Here is a 20,287-nt window from a genome sequence, read left to right as displayed (position 1 = left end):
TCTGTTGTGGGGAGAGACAGATTGCATCCTAAATGGCATCTTATTCCTTTTGTCCTTTTGTCCAGAGCCCTATGGTCAAAAAATAAATAATAGTGCACTATAAAGGGAATAGGGAGCCATTTAGGGCACAGCCATGGTCAAAGCCGTTAAAATATTTCTTGGCTGTGGGCTTTAGTTTAAGGAATAGAGATAGCTTTATATGACATATACAGTTGAAGTCGGAAGTTTACATACACCTTAGCCAAATACATTTAAACTCAGTTTTTCACAATTCCTGACATTTAATCCTAGTAAAAAGTCAGCTAGGATCACCACTTTATTTTAAGAATGTGAAATGTCAGAATAATAGTTGAGAGAATGATTTATTTTCAGTTTACATACACTCAATTAGTATTTGGTAGCATTGCCTTGAAATTGTTTAACGTGGGTCAAATGTTTCGGGTAGAGTGGTCTAAGGCACTGCATCGCAGTGTGCCACCAGAGATTCTGGGTTCGAGTCCAGGCTCTGTCGCAGCCGGCCGCGACCGGGAGGCCCATGGGGAGGCGCACAATTGGCCCAGTGTCGTCTGGGTTAGGGATGGTTTGGCCGGCAGGGATACCCTTGTCTCATCGCACACTAGCTACTCCTGTGGCGTGCCGGGAACAGTGCACGCTGACCAAGTCGCCAGGTGTGCAGTGTTTCCTCCGACACGTTGGTGCGGCTGGCTTCCGGGTTGGATGGGCATTGTGACAAGAAGCAGTGCGGCTTGGTTGGGTCGTGTTTCGGGGGACGCATGGCTCTCGACCTTCGCCTCTCCCGACTCCGTACGGGAGTTGCAGCGATGAGATGAGACTGTAACTACTACCAATTGGATACCACGAAGTTGGGGAGAAAAACGGGGTAAAAAAAATATATCTGTTAAATTGTTTAACTTGGGTCAAACGTTTCGGGTAGCCTTCTACAAACTTCCCACAATAAGTTCCTCCTGACAGAGCTGGTGTAACTGAGTCAGGTTTGTAGGCCTCCTTGCTCGCACACGCTTTTTCAGTTCTGTCCACACATTTTCTATAGGATTGAGGTTAGGGCTTTGTGATGGCCACTCCAATACCTTGACTTTGTTGTCCTTAAGCCTTTTGGCCACAACTATGGAAGTATGCTTGGGGTCATTGTCCATTTTGAAGACCCATTTGCGACCAAGCTTTAACTTCCTGACTGATGTCTTGAGATGTTGCTTCAATGTATCCACATCATTTTCCTACCTCATGATGCCATCTATTTTGTGAAGTGCACCAGTCCCTACTGCAGAAAAGCCCCCCCACAACATGATGCTGCCACCCCCGTGCTTCACGGTTGGAATGGTGTTCTTCGGCTTGCAAGCATCCCCCTTTTTCCTCAAAACATAACGATGGTCATTATGGCCAAACAGTTGTATTTTTGTTTCATCAGACCAGATGACATTTCTCCAAAAAGTACGATCTTTGTCCCCATGTGCAGTTGCAAACCGTAGTCTGGCTTTTTATGGCGGTTTTGGAGCAGTGGCTACTTCTTTGTTGAGTGGCCTTTCAGGTTATGTCTATATAGGACTCGTTTTACTGTGGATATAAATACTTTTGTACCTGTTTCCTCCAGCATCTTCACAAGGTTCTTTGCTGTTGATTTGCACTTTTCGCACCAAAGTACGTTCATCTCTAGGAGACAGAATGCGTCTCCTTCCTGAGCGGTATGACGGCTGCGTGGTCCCATGGTGTTTATACCTGCGTACTATTGTTTGTACAGATGAACTTGGTACCTTCAGCTGTTTGGAAATTGCTCCCAAGGATGAACCAGACTTGTGGAGGTCTACAATTGTTTTCTGAGGTCTTGGCTGATTTCTTTTGATTTTCCCATGATGTCAAGCAAAGAGGCAATGAGTTTGAAGGTAGGCCTTGAAATACATCCACAGGTACACCTCTAATTGACTCAAATGATGTCAATTAGCCTATCAGAAGCTTCTAAAGCCATTACATCATTTTCTGGAATTTTCCAAGCTGTTTAAAGGCACAGTCAACTTAGTGTATGTAAACTTCTGACCCACTGGAATTGTGATACAGTGAATTATAAGTGAAATAATCTGTCTGTCAACAATTGCACAAAGTAGATGTCCTAACCGACTTGCCAAACCTATAGTTTGTTAACAAGAGATTTGTGGAGTGGTTGAAAAACAAGTTTTAATGACTCCAACCTAAGTGTATGTAAACTTCCGACTTCAACTGTACATGAAAGTAATGTAGAGTGTGAAGGATGCTGGGGCAGATCCTAGAGGGAGACACCATTGTGTATACTGTATCACTACTATATTGGAAAGTGGGTGGGTTAGCCTGGTTCCAGATCTGTTTGTGCTGTCTTGTCAACCCCCATGGTCAAAGACCTGGCAGGACTTGGCTGGATGGGTGTATGTGTGCGGTAGAACATATGACCTCCTCTTATTGTATACTAGGCCATTCAATATGACTGACCTATGGAATATGAACTTGTTCAGTGGGTCAGATATATACTGTGACTTAGCTGTTTATCCATACATTCATACTTAAAAAGGATTTGAGGTCGACATTAGCCATCTTAACGTGTTAGCATGGTGATGATATAGAAAGAGTTGCTTAGCCATAGCATAAGCGTGAAGCTGTATTGCGAAGTTAGCTAGGAGCTAGAAACAGGGTGATCGTGTCTATCAGCGCCATCTTATCCGTGCTATGTTTTATCTTAAAGGGATTGCACAAACAATATGGGCATCTTAAAGGGATAGCTCAACCAATATGTGCATCTTAAAGGGATAGCTCAACCAATATGTGCATCTTAAAGGGATAGCTCAACCAATATGTGCATCTCAAAGGGATAGCTCAACCAATATGTGCATCTCAAAGGGATAGCTCAACCAATATGTGCATCTCAAAGGGATAGCTCAACCAATATGTGCATCTTAAAGGGATAGCTCAACCAATATGTGCATCTCAAAGGGATAGCTCAACCAATATGTGCATCTCAAAGGGATAGCTCAACCAATATGTGCATCTCAAAGGGATAGCTCAACCAATATGTGCATCTTAAAGGGATAGCTCAACCAATATGTGCTTCTTAAAGGGATAGCTCAACCAATATGTGCATCTTAAAGGGATAGCTCAACCAATATGTGCATCTCAAAGGGATAGCTCAACCAATATGTGCATCTTAAAGGGATAGCTCAACCAATATGTGCATCTTAAAGGGATAGCTCAACCAATATGTGCATCTTAAAGGTTTGGTCATTTAGGTAAACTATCCCTTGTAATATCTCTCTTTCCCACACACATAGGTTGGGAGAGTGAAGGGAGAAGCACAAGTCAGACTTTTGCATGGATTTTTAAATAGAAAAGTGCAGGAAATGCTTTGTGGTTAATGATCAATGACATTTCCGTCCTTGCTGAAGCCTAAAAGGCAACTTTTTGATAGTTTAGTAGTGGCTGACTGCCCATATCTACAAGCCAATATGATTTTCAGATTGTTTGTTATATTGCATGGTGATATCAGGGTGCTTTGCAGTAATATTATACTGTAATAATTGGCCTTCAACTAGTTTTCCTTCTAACTTTGGTCTTACTTTTTTTCAATCTGTTTTTAAAATCAATTCCAACATGCTTCAAAAACATTGAGTTTAATCAGAATGACTAATAGCAGTTAAACAAAGTCAATCATAATTTGCTAAATGTAACCGACAAGTTGTTTGGAGCATAGAACACGAACCCAACGAACTTCCTTAAACCATCAGGTTCGCCAATGCCCCGAATGAGATCACATCTATTCGATTAAATCCTTTTTTTTCTCTTTACAAGAACCCTCATTTAATTTCCTTAGAAACTGACTGCTTTAAATGAGATATAAGACATTGTCGCCTTTTCCTCATCCTCTTCCAGAGTTGATCTAGGATCAGTTTAGCCTTTTAGATCATACTGAATGAGATTACATGGACAGCGAGGACCTAGTTCCCCCATCTGACAGGTTGTTGCATAATAGACTGAGTTTTTACTTAACTTGTTGGGTTATTGAGATCCCCATGAGCTTTTGCCGAAGCAGCAGCTATTCTTCCTGGCATCCACACAAAAACATCAAACATGACAATAACACGGATACACTGATAGACAAGAACAGTCACACAAATGGGAAATACAAACAATACAACTAAAGAATAATGCGTGTGGAGATTGTGTGTCATGACCTGACAAGGGATCCTCAGGGTAATGTTTGTTTCTGGTCAGGTCAAGTGGGCAGGAAAAGTCCTAGCCTGCTCATTATGTCTGAAGGGAGGCTGGGGCTTCAGGAATCCCATGATAGGCTGGTGCTGCTACATGTCTAATGGATATCGACCAATAATGTTATCTCTTTGCGTATGAAAGATAGTCTCGCCATATCTTCCTGACCCAGGATGTGAACTCGAAACCCTCTACATAAGAACACAGCATATAGGTTCCCTGTCGTTCGTTCCTCAGCAGGAATCACCATAGGAGGGAGTGACTCTCTTAGCTGTATGTTAGAACCAGTAGTTAACATGAGGGACAGGGTTATAGTAGCACGCTACTGTAGTTTGTGGTGCGTTTTATTTGGGTTTTAGCTGCAGTATACGTCTAGAGATGACATGGTGTTAGCCTTCCCATAGACTCTGTTTACAGTATGGTCTGCATGGCTCCATGTCTGCAATGCCACAAAATTGCATGGAGTTAGTTACAACACATAGGCTACACCACTAACTGAGTATGTGACCTTTTCCAAGTTAATACTGATTCCTCTATTAACTTTAGAAGTTTCATTCAGCTTTTACACAATATTCGTCCCTTTTTACCAATTTGACATTTACTTTCTTCACTTATCATCTTAATCTACAGTGCATAGTGGTGGAATAATCCTCATATAAAAAGCGAAACCTCCTCCTTCCAGATGAAGACCTCCCAGGTAATAAAGGCTGTGAGGAAAATAAAGGTCAGAAGTGGATTGGAGGGGGTCCCTCCTTCCCTCCCCGTCAGAGTTTCTGCCTTGCATGTGAAGGCCAGATGCAGTGAACAGAGGTCTGCTTCCCAAACGGCCTCCTATTCCCTTTATAGTGCACTACTTTTAAGCAGGACTCATAGGGCACTGGTCAAAAGTAGTTCACTACGGAGAATAGGGTGCCATTTGGGACGTACCCAGAGTGAATGTGGAGGCCACGGGTTGAAAGAGAATGTCAGTCTGAATTCAGGCCCTGGTCTAGTGTTTACGTGGCATGGCGCATAAGATTCCAGCGTGACGTAGAAATGCCTAATAGGGTTGACGTGGGGCCTGCCGGGCTGGGGAGAGGAGGAGTGTGGGCGTTCAATTGTGCATGTGTGTGTGTGTATGCGTGTGTGTATATATGTGTGTGTGTGGTTGGTGTGTTCGAGCCTGTGTGTGTTTTGTTAGGAATGGTAAGAGGGGTGGTGATTCTTTTTTGGGGCGTAACACAAGGAAGAAGACAACACCACATGGTTATGACAGCTCATCCTCCCAAGAAACAACAAATGTAGTCATTCTTCCTGCCTCGCTAGGACCTTGTCATTCTCTGCATTGAACCTCATCAGGCAGCGAGCTCTTTAAATGTCAACGTTACATCCTTTGCTATTAGGCATCGCTACAGACCCAGGTTTGATCCCAGGGTTTGTCTCCCGGTCCGTGACCAGGACACCCATGAGGCGGCGCACAACTGGCCCAGTGTCATCCCAGTTAGGGGAGGTTTTGGCCGGTCGGGATGTCCTTGTCCCATCGCGCTCTAGCGACTCCTTGTGGCGGGCACGGCGCATGCATGCTGACTTCGGTCGCCAGTTGTGCAAATCAATCAAATCAAATCAAGTTTATTTTATATAGCCCTTCGTACATCAGCTAATATCTCGAAGTGCTGTACAGAAACCCAGCCTAAAACCCCAAACAGCAAGCAATGCAGGTGTAGAAGCACGGTGGCTAGGAAAAACTCCCTAGAAAGGCCAAAACCTAGGAAGAAACCTAGAGAGGAACCAGGCTATGAGGGGTGGCCAGTCCTCTTCTGGCTGTGCCGGGTGGAGATTATAACAGAACATGGCCAAGATGTTCAAATGTTCATAAATGACCAGCAGGGTCAAATAATAATAATCACAGTAGTTATCGAGGGTGTAGCAAGTCAGCACCTCAGGAGTAAATGTCAGTTGGCTTTTCATAGCCGATCATTAAGAGTATCTCTACTGCTCCTGCGGTCTCTAGAGAGTTGAAAACAGCAAGTCTGGGACAGGTAGCACGTCCGGTGGACAGGTCAGGATTCCATAGCCGCAGGCAGAACAGTTGAAACTGGAACAGCAGCAAGGCCAGGTGGACTGGGGACAGCAAGGAGTCATCATGCCCGGTAGTCCTGACGCATGTTCCTAGGGCTCAGGTCCTTCGAGAGAGAGAAAGAAAGAGAGAAGGAGAGAATTAGAGAGAGCATACTTAAATTCACACAGGACACCGGATAAGACAGGAGAAGTACTCCAGATATAACCAACTGACCCTAGCCCCCCGACACATAAACTACTGCAGCATAAATACTGGAGGCTGAGACAGGAGGGGTCAGGAGACAGTGTGGCCCCATCCGATGATACCCCCGGACAGGGCCAAACAGGAAGGATATAACCCCACCCACTTTGCCAAAGCACAGTCCCCGCACCACTAGAGGGATAGCTTCAACCACCAACTTACTATCCTGAGACAAGGCCGAGTATAGCCCACAAAGATCTCCACCACAGCACAAACTAAGGGGGGGCGCCAACCCAGACAGGAAGATCACGTCAGTAACTCAACCCACTCAAGTGACGCACCCCTCCTAGGGACGGCATGAAAGAGCACCAGTAAGCCAGTGACTCAGCCCCTGTAATAGGGTTAGAGGCAGAGAATCCCAGTGGAGAGAGGGAAACCGGCCAGGCAGAGACAGCAAGGGCGGTTCGTTGCTCCAGAGCCTTTCCGTTCACCTTCACACTCCTGGGCCAGACTACACTCAATCATATGACCTACTGAAGAGATAAGTCTTCAGTAAAGACTTAAAGGTTGAGACCGAGTCTGCGTCTCTCACATGGGTAGGCAGACCATTCCATAAAAATGGAGATCTATAGGAGAAAGCCCTGCCTCCAGCTGTTTGCTTAGAAATTCTAGGGACAATTAGGAGGCCTGCGTCTTGTGACCGTAGCGTGCAGTGTTTCCTCCGACACGTTGGTGCGGCTGGCTTCCGGGTTAAGCGGGCGGTGTGTCAAGAAGCAGTGGTAGGGTTGTGTTTTTCGGAGGATTCACGGCTCTCGAACTTCGCCTCTCCCGAGTCCGTACGGGAGTTACAGCGATGGGACAACACTGTAACTACCAATTGGATGTCACGGAAAGGGGTTAAAAAGTACAACAACAAAAAATGTAATAAAAGTAAGAAAACTCGTAGCTCTTTCACCCAACATTGGCTGCAGTGAGTGCAGTCATAAGCCACTGCAGTGAGTGCAGTCATAAGCCACTGCAGTGAGTGCAGTCATAAGCCACTGCAGTGGCAATACAAGCAGACAGTCCAACAATACCCAACACTAAGAGATATTTGCTCTCTATTGTAATGGTTGGCTTAGAGAGAGTGTAGCTGCGTTTGCCTAGGTCTTGTATCGGCCGAGGTCTCTCCCAAAGAGAAATGAGAAAGATAAATGTTTTAGCAGCCAGATCCCACTGTGACTGAGTGACGTGACTCAAAACAAAAGGAGAGAGAGAGAAGGCAGGGATGGCGAGAGAGTGAAAAAGGGAGAGAGAGAACCAAACACAGTCCCAGTCTAAATAGAAAGAGGGTGGAGAAAGGGAAATAAATAAATAAAGAGAGAGAGAGAGAGGGAGGGAGAGAGAGAGAGGGAGAGAGAGAGAGGGAGCGAAGAGAGGGAGCGAGAGGGAGAGAGAGAGAGAGGGAACAGACCAGACTGCGAAACAGATGTAGATTGCCCTATTTGGCCTCACCCCTCACTCTGTCCACCCACACTCTGTGACTCCCAGCTGGGTGAGTTAGCGACTATTTTGTCACCGCTCATGGCCGTTCCACGCCAGTATTTTGTCGTCGCCACCGCCAGTGTTTGTCATTGCTAATGGTTAGCATCACTCTCGGTTTGCGATTGTCATTGTGATCAATGTGAGTGGTTGGTTCACATTTGGATGTCGACTCAATAATGGTTCGTAGTTGTTTTTTGTTTCTAGCTGTAGTCTTGTCGTTGGCAATGTTTGTCTTGTCTGTGATCCTCGTTTGTCATCGTGAATGGTTGTCTCACAGTTGGATTACTGTGTCTTCACTGTTAACTGCTGTCGTCTCAATATTGGTTGTTTCTAGCTGTTTTTCTAGTCTTGGCATTGGTTGACAAGTGGTTGTAACTTCTTTCCGGACACACCCTGATGTGTGCTGACAGCTAGCTCTGTGAGGTACCGTCACTAGGCCCAGCATGCTAGAGTCTCTCTTTGCTTTGACTCACATGCTTTTATGTTATGAAGACATCTTGGAAATGGGACTTGTTATTTTGGCAACACAATCCACCAGACAGATTCCAACACCTAATGTGTTGTGACATCTGTTGTGAAATGTATTGTAATGTTTTTAAAAATGGTCTATCTGTCTTAACTTTGCTGGACCCCAGGAAGAGTAGCTGCTGCTGCCCTTGCAGCAGCTAATGGGGGATCCATAATAAATACAAATACAACTGAACATTGACCAGACAAGCTGTCTCAATGTCTTTCAGTCAAAACATATTTCACAATTTCTCTTCTCTGCTTGAAAACGTATAGTGTAGAGTGATTGTAGACGGGGGGGATGAGTGATTATGGGGGGATGGATGAAAGACAGAAAGAGACAGAGAGAAGGAGGGGGAGAGAGAGACAGAGAGAAGGAGGGAGTGGAGAGAGAGAGAGCCAGACAGCAACTAGCTTTTCCAAACATAATCTACTAAATCGATGAAATTACGGGACAGATGGCTAATAAGCCGTTCCAAACAAAACCTGGAAATTAGTGACCTTAGAAAAACTATTTGTCACCGCCACAAGTCCCTTCATTGCTGGGTAATGTGGACGTTGTGGGGTTGGTGGAAGGAGGAAAATGACCCACACCATACCAGCAGGAGAGAAAAAGAAAATACAGTGACTGAAGTCTACTCGGGTTAGTGGGCCATCATCAGAGAACCCTGAAAGGATTTAAGCTGTGTGTGTGTGTGTGTGTGTGTGTGTGTGTGTGTGTGTGTGTGTGTGTGTGTGTGTGTGTGTGTGTGTGTGTGTGTGTGTGTGTGTGTGTGTGTGTGTGTGTGTGTGTGTGTGTGTGTGTGTGTGTGTGTGTGTGTGTGTGTGTGTGTGTGTGTGTGTGTGTGTCTCTTTCTGTGTGTGTATGTAGCAGCGGGTCTCCACTCTCCAGTTAATATCAATCATATGTTGAGTGCTGCACTGAAAGAAACATCTCATCTTTCGCTAGCTGGGTTTAGTTTGGAGGGTGTATGTTAACTGGGGTTGACCCGGCTGACCCGGCCCACTCTACAAGCCTCCCTGGAGGGACCAGCATCAATCTCCTCAGCTCCGTGCGACTCTGGAGAGAAAGAGAGAGAGAACAGCGAGAGAGAGAGGCTCTGACCTTTATTATATCATTTGAAAACTGAAATGGATGTGGATTTTCCCTCACAGCGGGGGGAGTGTGAGGGAATGGGGTGGAGGTGTGGTAGGGGTCGAGGGTCACAGGGTGGGATAGAGCCTCCTGTGGTGTTCTGGCTCGAATGAATTCCCTCCTGAAATTTTTTCAAGGAGAATGTCCCACAATGTTTTCAAGATAATGATATCCTACTATGCATTTGGTTGGGACATTTTCCTTGTTCTCTGCAGGCCGCTGGTTCCATACCGTCGTTGTTTCCCAACCCTTCATATTGGTTATGGTTGGGGTTTATGGCCGGCCCAGACAGCTCTAGTTTTGTTTGCGTGCCCAGGTGAAGGATGATTTCAGACAGCGCTTCCGAGAAGAGAAGGATAGTTTGGACAGGAAATTTGAAAATGTAAAACCTCATTGATGACGACAGACACCCCTGCCTTGTCCCCCTTTTCTACCTTTTTTCTAATACCCAGTTTTCACAGATTTTGATATAATGGACACACACACACACTGACACACACACCCTGCTGACGTGTGGCATTTCATTTCCTGACGAGATGGGGATGTCTGAGCTGTGTTTGTAGAGAGAGAGCCTTCGAAGGGGGCCAACGCCCCCCCCCCCCCCCCCCCCTCTGACAATCCAGGACGGGATTGAGGGAGAGAGCGGGATGAAGGGAGGGGTGTGCCACGAATATTTGTGTCAGCCCAGGATCATGCGAGGCTATTTCAATTCTACTGTTACACTCTCAATTGCTACAATATGTGTTGCTGAAGAAAGACAGCAGACATTTCTGCAATAACAGTCTTCTGTGATGGTCATATGCAGTGTATCACAACCACATGAACGTGGATTGAAGTACTTTCTGCAAAACACTGTGTTTTGATGTAAATCAGTGCTCTCTACAATGGCAAAGATATTATATTTGGTTTGCACTGTAGAGACTGTTCAGGTCCTGCTGTTTGTGATCAGGAGGGAATAACAGGAACAACATGATGCTGATGAGATGTTTGTGTGCTGAGCATCATGGACTGAATAACATCCCCTTTCCTCTCTTCCTCCCTTCCTTCTTCTCTTCTCCGGGCCTACAGTATGGATGTACGGCTTTACCGACAGTCCAAGGAAAGAGGCCTCAGGTAGTCCTACTTGTGTGCGTGGCACAGGAGGTTGGTGGCAGCTTAATTGGGGAGAATGGGGCTCGTGGTAGTGCTGGGAGCGGAATCAGTGGAATGGTATCACCTACATCAAACACATGGTTTCCATGTGTTCGATGCCCTTCCATTTGCTCCGTTCCCAGACATTATTAAGAGCCGCCCTCCCTTCAGCAGCCTCCTGTGGTGCGTGGGTGGGGGGCATACGCTTGTGCCTGTGTGATATGTCGCAACGCTGGCGTGTGTGTTGTGGTGGCTATGCTTTCTATAACCACATGCCCAATGGCTTTTCCATGTTTGTCCATTTTTGTGGAGGTTTCACTTCTTTTGTTTCGCATGCATTCACTGACTGTCACTGGTTTCTGTTTATTTCCTTACCCATCTGCTCAAGATCAACCGTTCACGTTCTGTCTTACTTTGCTGACTTTAATCTCTGCATCCCTATGGACCTGCCTGACTGGATGGCTGTCAAACATTCAATGCACTTTAAACATAGAGCCTTAGGCACCTTGCCAAACTGTAGCTGCCTGGCCACAGTGTGTTACACAGTACAGTTGAAACCAGGAGTCTGGTTCTTTACGCTTGAGTTCAACATGTAGATCTAAGATCATGATGGTCAATCAACGACAATGAGAGACAGAGAGAGAAAAAGAGAGAGAGAGAGAGAGAGAAACACATCTGCAGCTCTGCAAATAAACATCTCAGCGATGAATGTGTTTTTCTCCAGAAATAAACACATCACATCAAGCGTTTAACAGGAATAGAAAGGGCCTGATTCCCCCAGCATCTGGGGAGCATTTTACAAAGGTTCTCCCAGTCAACTTATGCGTAATTGGTGCAACATTTAGAGAGAGAAAAACATTGTTTCCTTGTATTAGCACTTTCGAAGTGTCAATGTGAGTTTTGAAGAAAACATGATCCGGCCATGGCCCAAGCTATTATGAGATTGACACCAACATATAAGCAACTGTATTGATTCATGATGTTTCCCGGTTGTACACACAACAGTCGACCGTATCCATAGAGACAGCATGCAGCATGTGGAGGGTTGATCCGGTGTAATTTTATAACTAAGTTTGACCCCATTTTCACCCTGTAGCGCCTTACATGTGTTAATTGTCCTGCATGTGCTTTGGCCATATCTCAAATTACACCCTATGCCCTATATAGTGCACTACCTTTGACCCGAGCCCACATAGGGGTTGGCTATATAGTAATAGTGAACTCACTGTAGGGAATCAGAGTAATATTATGCTGTCATAAGGGTTAAGAGAAAGGAAAATACTTTCCGTTCTCAAACAACACGAGTAGAGGGAGGGGTAAGGGAATAGGAGATAGGAAATAGGAAATATAAGGCCCATCAGAAAGATTTGAGACTCAATCATTGTCTTTATTTGACCATATTAAGCAGTCACAGACAGGGGAATCTTCGATGAGGAGTAAAGACTAACAGCGTTACCTTGTGTTGTTGGCTAGCCTTTTTGTTTATATAGGCCCATGTGGAGATACTTAACTGTGTTATATTCCAATGAAGCGTCTTGAGTTTGACCGTTAAAACGCTGCATTTCTTAATCCCGTCTCTCTTCCTTGCGACATCGCAACGTTAGGATGTTGCAACGCTCGTTTTATAATACTTAGTTTTGTTAGCTGTTGTTTATTTGACCGTAGAAATTGAATTTCGCCATGTTCTCAATGATAAACGTTTGACAGACATCTTGTGTCAACGGATTGGGAAATAACCTGTCTTTAAATCCCATTGAATTATTACATCACAATCATTTTAATTGGCTTATAGCACTGAGTCCCAAATATCTGAGTCCCAAATTGCACCCTGTTCCCTATTTAGTGCACTACTTTCGACCAAGGGCCATATTAGTCTTTAGCCAAGGTGTTGCTTTGAAATTCGAGGCTTGCTCCCAGATATGTTTGTGCTGTATAGCCAGCTCTGTCTATGGTCTGTCATGGCAATGACAATAGGATTTGACAAGACAGTACAAACAGATCTATGACCAGGCTATAGCAAATACACAGGCGGAATGATAGAATGATACAATAGCTGGTAACAATCATACAGTATAACCATATTCATATGGATACAGCATTTGGGTGGGTGTAGAATTATGCTGACGGGGCACTGTCTTCATTTTCCCACTTACAGTACTTGTTATGCACTGATATTTGTAATGATTATTCTTTTTGATAATTATTGGACTAGAGTAGAAAATAATAAAATAGAATAGGACAGAGATCTACATGCAGTAGCAACTAGCCAGGTGCTGTGGAGCAATATTATGACTGTTACCCAGACCCTTTCACACAACAGTAACACACACACACACACACACACACACACACACACACACACACACACACACACACACACACAGTAGTGTGTTTTAGGATCATCTGCCTCCTGCATGTTCTTCTGTTTTGACCATTTCTCTTACTTCACTACCTTTTATGTCTGCTCACAAATCAATGTCCACAAGAATTCGCAGAACGCATGTCCGTGTGTGTGTGTGTGTGTCCAATGTTTGGTTTCCACATTCGTTCGCACAGAAAGTGGAGGTCCTCGGACCTAGCTAGGTGCCTAGAAAACAAAGATGGCTGCCTGTGTTTGGGGTTTCTCCTCGTGACGTTTGGAAATGCTCCTGGAAAAGAGACATAAACAACAGACATGTCATAAAGGGACACACGTGTTGACATGGTGCTATTCACTGGGCAACGGATCGCGTCCCCTTGTCTATTGAATCCTAGACAAAGAGTTAGTGGTGGAGGGTAATTCACTTTACTGGAGTGCTGTGATATCAATTTAGGAATACATGGGATGTATATTTAAACTCTTCAGACGCAGGTTGGATAAGACATCATTGTATTTATGAAAAAGGACGAAGAGAAATCAAGTAGAGCCTTTTAGAGGGCAGGAAATGAGTTACAATTTGAAGAAAAATTCCAAAGCGTTGGTACAATCATACCAATGCGTAGAAAAACGTCAACAAACAGTGCTTGTGACTTAAATCAAACACACACCACGTGAACTTTGTAAATGAAGTCATTGCTGGCACTCAAGAGTTTATCATTGGGAGCTAGAATGAGAAGAAGAGAGAGGGGAAACAAGGAGAAAGAGACAGATGCTGGGCCTATGTTTATGTGAAACACAAGAAGAAAGCGTTTCAACTTGGGTTATGCCGCACTCTTGTTTTCTTCCCCCCCCCCCCCCCCCTCTCTCTCTCTCTCTCTCTCTCCGTCCCACTCATATGTTTCTATTTAAGGCCCTGTAGGCCTGACTGCCTTGATTGGCGTGGTACAACCCCCTACTCCTCGTCCAACGGCAGGCTCCCAAACAGAGAGAGAGAGCAGGGGAGAGAGAGAGAGCAAGCCACACTACTGATTTTCCAGAGGAAAACTTTTTCTATTCTTCCAGTCCCGACTCGAGTCTGTCTCCAACTCCAACCGTTCAGCAGTTCTCCCTGTCCTCTCCTCTCCTCCCTTTCTCTTTCTTTTATCCTCTCTTCCCTTCATCTCCATTTCCTTCGGACGTTTGTTTCGATTATGGAGGCCCCGTAACGGAGAACACGTTTTTCTCTCTCTTTATTTCATCCCTCCTTTTTCATTTTGACTTCTTTCAAATGCTTCCTGGTCCGTTGGTGTGGGCCGGGGGAAGGTTCCACTATATGGCCAGACGTTTGGGAATAAAATGCAGCAATAATATCCTGAGCGAGCGTTCTGATTGGCTGGGGAGGAGCAACGGCGCGGATTCGGCCTATGGCGGCATACCGTTACCGGGCGCGCGGTGGCGGCGGGCGCTTGCGCCCGCCACGGGGTAGGGGTGCCATGGTGGGGACTGGGAGCTGGCTGACGGCGTGTTTCTTCCCGTCCTCCCGTGCAGGCATTGACAGCTCGGACCCTATGGTGCTGGAGCAGTACGTGGTGGTGGCCAACTACGAGAGGCAGGAGAACTCTGAGATCAGCCTGCAGGCCGGGGAGACGGTGGACGTGATCGAGAAGAGCGAGAGCGGTGAGTAGTGTGTTTTCATGCTGTATGTACTGCTTTGTGTTGTATTTTACTTATCTTTCTCTCTCACAAACAGACACACACACACACACACACACACACACACACACACACACACACACACACACACACACACACACACACACACACACACACACACACACACACACACACACACACACCTACCTTCCTTCTTTCCTCTCATGGTGTCACTCCATGTTCTGTTTCCTTCCCTCTGCCCCTCTTTGTCCTCAAGGATCCCCCCTTTTCTCCCCCCCCTCCCTCTCTACCTCTGTCGCTCCCTTAAGCGTTCTCTCTGTCCTGGAGGCTTGCCGTTTGGCCAGCAGTCCGGTGTGTCTGTGTGTTGTGAGTAGGTGTGTGTTTGTCTGTGCTTGCATGCTTGGGTTTGTGTGAAGGTGTAGCGTGTGTGTTTGTGCGTGTGCATGTGGCAGCGTTTGGCTGGAGGCCAATCTGTTGCCTTGTGCAGCAGGAATGTGGACTTATAATTAATAGTCTACTTTACTTTAGTGGGGAGTGAGATGTGTTACGAGTTCCATCTTGGAAAGGCAACGAGCAAAGTTTTGAGGGGAGAAAGAGCCAGGGAGACAGAGGCAGAGAGATCAATTCTGCCTCACCAGCTTTATTCCATACTTGTTATTTGGAAGCCTTGGGATACCTGGCTGCGTGTACTATTTTCACCCTTATGTTTGCCTCCAATTTCATTGTACTTCACAATGTTATCAAAAACCAAGGACATGGCAGTTGAGTTGTTGAATTAGTAACAGTTTGCTCTGAATAAAACCCTGAATAAAATCGGTTGAGTGAAAAGTCAATGTGAGTATGTTGCCCTTTACGTTTTGTTTTCATCTATGCCAACTCGATTTAGCAACACGAGAGCTGGATCTAACTTGCCATGGTAACAAGCCATTGACAGCTTGCACAACTCAAGATTAATTAACAACCACAACAGCCTATCAGTCTACCATCAGCAGAAAACCCTTTGGCAGTGATACATCCACACACATCTTTCTTTCAAATATTGGTGTGTGTGTTTTCTCACAGCGTCTTTAGCACGTCTTTGAGTCGTTATGCTAATGGATCTCCCTTTTTCTTTAGTTTTACAATCGACCCAGCAACCCACTATCCTTCAACAGTTGACACCCCCCCCCCCCCACTCTTTCAGCCCCATATGTTTTTGACATCAGGCTGTTTGAACAGCTTTTTGCTGTATTTCCCATTCCATTCATTGTCAGTACAGTGAGACAATTGTCCGCGCTGGCCAAAGCGGCAGTTCCGCCAAACTCCGTATGAGAATAGAGGTGTAGATGTTTTTGCAATGCCGATCTTCTTCTGTGAATATTCAATGTATTCAATGTCACACATGGCGAAGGGGAATCTTAATGTCATCAGAAAATGTGAACGCTGGGACGTGCAGTATTGCAATGATTGTGAGATCTGCTTGTTTTTACCTATCTTAGTTAAATGAACTGATCGTCCAAAGTCCCTTTAGCGAAGATTGTCCGCTAAATGACTAAGATGTAAATGTGAAATGTCATGTGTTTTTTTTCAGTCTCTCTTCTCAGTCTCTTTTGTGAGGTTTCGTACTGTCAGCCTTTAAGCTGCATTGAGTTATGTTTTGAGAGATATGTGACTTGAAGAGGCTTCGATTCCCAGAGATTTTGTAAGAGTCACACGCTAGAGTGAGAGTCATTATATGTTTTGTTTGATGAATATTCAAAAGTTAATTGCCTGTGCGTATGCCAAAACCACGCCATAATTATACAATTATTGGTGGCACTGACACACTGCATTGGAAACCCCAATTACCCCCACGATCGGGCACATTAAAACTAAACTAGGACAAGATCCGTAAATATTCAGTACTCGGACAGTTTCAATACAAAAATATAAAAACAAATAAGAAAACAAGCTGTGCTGTCACTGGAGCTGAACGCTCATATACTCAAACTAGTGCACAGACTAAACCTGAAAAAGATCCATAAAATCTCAGACAGTTTCAGTACAAAAGTGCAGGAAAAACAAACAAAATATCATTCATAAGGAAACAAGCTGTCTAGTGACTGTCGTTGGAGTTGAAGGTTACTGTAAACATGCTCAAACGTCTCCATATCTCTCCACCATTAGGCCAAAGAACTAGAGCAACGGTCTACGATGACATCATTGGCAGGCTATGCCAAACCAAACAAGTCCTAGTGCCTTGTATATCCCAGAAACCCTGTCACTTTTTCAGCACTTTATTGCGACCTTGGAGTCTCCACAGCTCTGCTTGTTTATGTCCTTTGACATTTTGATCGCAGAAACACAGACGGTAATTTAACATTGCAATCTCCCAATTTACCAGACCCCCTATTTCTTTAATGTTATTTTAATGTTGCTTTAATGTTCCTCACCCCATGCATCTCGGCATTATGACAACTTATGCTTTTAAGTTAGCTTCTACCAATCTTATCCAGACTCTGTGCTTTTTACTCTCCTCTCCATACAATCTCTATACAGTATATCATATGCAGTTAGGAATGGTTCGGGTCAAGCAACAGCCAATGACAAAACATCCACTGCAGTAAACCACTTTACTGTAGCATCAGTTTTTTCCGCTTCATGCACTGTTTACCTCGATAGTCGCGGGTTCCTAATCCCGAGTCGGATGTTATTGTTATACCCTACCCCTACTGCGAGAAGTTATCGGCCGCGTGCGCTCTAGTTCAACGCCAGCTATTTCACAGTCAACAAGACACCAGTATCGCTACGTGAGACTGTACAATGTGTGTGTGTGTGTGTGTGTGTGTGTGTGTGTGTGTGTGTGTGTGTGTGTGTGTGTGTGGGTGTGTGTGTGTGTGTGTGTGTGTGGGTGTGTGTGTGTGTGTGTGTGTGTGTGTGGGTGTGTGGGTGTGTGTGTGTATGTTTGGTGGGTGTGTGCTGATGTCATGAGTTTTGGCTGTGAGATATGTGTCTAACTGTCTGTCCGGAGATTTACGAGCTACTATCTAGTAAAGAGAGATTTATGGAAGGGCAAGTAGGAGGACACGCCAGAATCCTCTTGAAAGGAGGGAAAGAGAAGGAGAAAAGGAGGAGTGGAGGCTATGTATGGGCCAGTGTCCTGGTTTTCTCCCACCCCGGTCATTCCTTGGACATGGGAAATCACAGAGAGTCTGGAGGGAAGAGGCCTCACATGGGAAAAACATCACTTGCATGTGTGACCAGACGTTATATTGAGCAATCCGTTTATTGTGCTTCCTGCAAAGTTGTTATCCTCATGATATACAGTTGAAGTCGGAATTTGGGCACGCTTTTCATCCAAAATTCCAAATGCTGCCCCCTACCCTGGTGAAGTTAAGGACAACAAAGTCAAGGTATTGGAGGGGCCATCACAAAGCCCTGACCTCAATCACATTGACAATTTGTGGGCAGAACTGAAAAAGCTTGTGCGAGCAAGTAGGCCTACAAACCTGACTCAGTTACACCAGCTCTGTCAGGAGGAATGGGCCAAAATTCACCCAACTTATTGTGGGAAGCTTGTGGAAGGCTACCCAAAATGTTTGACTCAAGTTAAACAATTTAAAGGAAATGCTACCAAATACTAATTGAGTGTATGTAAACTTCTGACCCACTGGGAATGTGATGGAAGAAATAAAAGCTGAAATAAATCATTCTCTCTACTATTATTCTGACATTTCACATTCTTAAAATAAAGTGGTGATCCTAACTGACCTAAGACTGGGAATTTTTACTTGGATTAAATGTCAGGAATTGTGAAAAACGGAGTTTAAATGTATTTGGCTAAGGTTTATGTAAACTTCCGACTTCAACTGTAGGTGATGTCAAATGTATATTATATAAAATAGTCTTTGAAGACTGGTAGGTCTGTCTTTATTTGTTCAGTTTTGGCTCTGTTATAGTTGACCATACGCTAACAAATCTGATGCCATAGTTTCACGAAAATGACTGGTTAATCAATGCAACTGGGCCTCCATGCTGTGGCTCCATACTGTAGCTGAATATGGAAAATGTCCCTATTTTCTGTGTGCTTACCCCGGCCTAATGGATCTTGCAGGAGGACTGTGATGCTATGCAGCAAACAAGATCCCTTTGGGTTACTGTGCCGCTCCCTCAGCCCACAAGCCCAGCCGGAGAAGACATTTGCCCCTCGCCTCTCTCTCTATGCGATCTTTGCCAGGTTGAATGGGGGAATTTGTCACCATAGTCCTAAAGAGCTTAGGCACGCTTACCGTACAAAACCCGCCTAGACACACATTCACACACATGGTCACGTATTCACACACATGCGTGAAATTATGTATGCACATGCAAACACACACGCATAAACACCCACAGGCTCATGGTCACGTACTCACACACATGCGTGAAATTATGTATGCACATGCAAACACGCACGCATGAACACACACAGGCTCATGGTCACGTACTCACACACATGCGTGAAATTATGTATGCACATGCAAACACGCACGCATAAACACACACAGGCTCAAACGCACACACACACACCACCCCCACCTACCCTCTCTCGCTGCCTGCTGTGTCCACAGCGGAGAAAGTTAGGTTGGCATAGCCCCCACTAACCCACATAGTCTTTCCTGAAATCTACCCAGTTTTGACTGAGTTTGGGCTGGGCTGGGATGTGGGTGTTGTTTGCCTTGGCCTGGGGCCCTGTGTAGATCAGCTTTAGTAGGGGAAAGCACTGGGCCAAGTTTTACATAGGGAGGAACACAATTTGTGTCAAATCCTACACTCCATCACTCTGGCTACAGGTAGTTTAGCGCTAGTCTCACCTTGAGGCTACATTTGAAACGGACAGCCTAGCCTGCTCTTCTGTCTTCAGTCACGCCGATAAGGTTGTAAACCGTCAGAATCTTGGCCAGAGGGCTGCTGAAGACAGGCCTCACACACAAGAGGCCATACAGATGTAGGATATGAATTTGATCACCCTGTTGCAGGGGAACTTTCCGTACAGAACCTTGTATTGTATTTGAGGTTTAAAAATGCTTCTGAAGTTTGTAATTTCCACTTTGAAATTTCAGACTTGATTTTCCCTTACGAAAAATGTATCAACCCCTACAAAATGTAAATGTATTATATTACTTATAATCCACATAATAATTCTAATTTCCTGTTGCTGCATGATTATTTTCCTGCTGTAGCAAACTCGCTCAAATGAAGATCCTACATCTGTAGTCTCACATAGCCTATACAGTTGTTCTTCCTTTAAAAGTTGTGCCGCCTCACCTCTAGGCAATCAAATCGGACAGACGGCTTCAATCAAAGAGCGTTTAGCACTAGAGAGGTTTGCTTAAAGGATGTCCTGGTCAGGCTGTTAAAATGGATAGCCAGCTTCAATGAGGAAGTAATACTTATAAGCCAAGAGATAGCTATAAGCCAACAGATAGCGTAGCTGGCTATTAGTCATACTCTACATGCTACCCGTAGCCTTAGCGTAGCTTTTCACCCAGAGGCACAA

General features: G+C 44.9%; 1 protein-coding gene across 5 annotated transcripts in view; it reads left to right on the top strand.

Moving 5' to 3' along the window:
* LOC139568651 (SH3 and PX domain-containing protein 2A-like) overlaps nucleotides 1–20,287 on the top strand; it is a 131,986-nt gene that overhangs the window by 69,736 nt on the left and 41,963 nt on the right. For 3 of the 5 annotated variants that reach the window (XM_071390625.1, XM_071390623.1, XM_071390624.1), the window contains one exon: nucleotides 14,665–14,793. In XM_071390625.1, coding sequence (XP_071246726.1) covers nucleotides 14,665–14,793 — 129 coding nt within the window. Of the gene's footprint in view, nucleotides 1–10,715; nucleotides 10,761–14,664; nucleotides 14,794–20,287 lie in introns of all 5 variants that reach the window. The other 2 variants (XM_071390622.1, XM_071390621.1) reach the window with 1 other exon arrangement.

This window comes from Salvelinus alpinus, chromosome 2 (genome assembly GCF_045679555.1).
Source record: "Salvelinus alpinus chromosome 2, SLU_Salpinus.1, whole genome shotgun sequence".
In the NCBI taxonomy this organism is placed as follows: Eukaryota; Metazoa; Chordata; class Actinopteri; order Salmoniformes; family Salmonidae; genus Salvelinus; species Salvelinus alpinus.
Note: the sequence above shows the minus strand (reverse complement) of the source record. Positions and strands in the feature narration are given on the sequence as shown.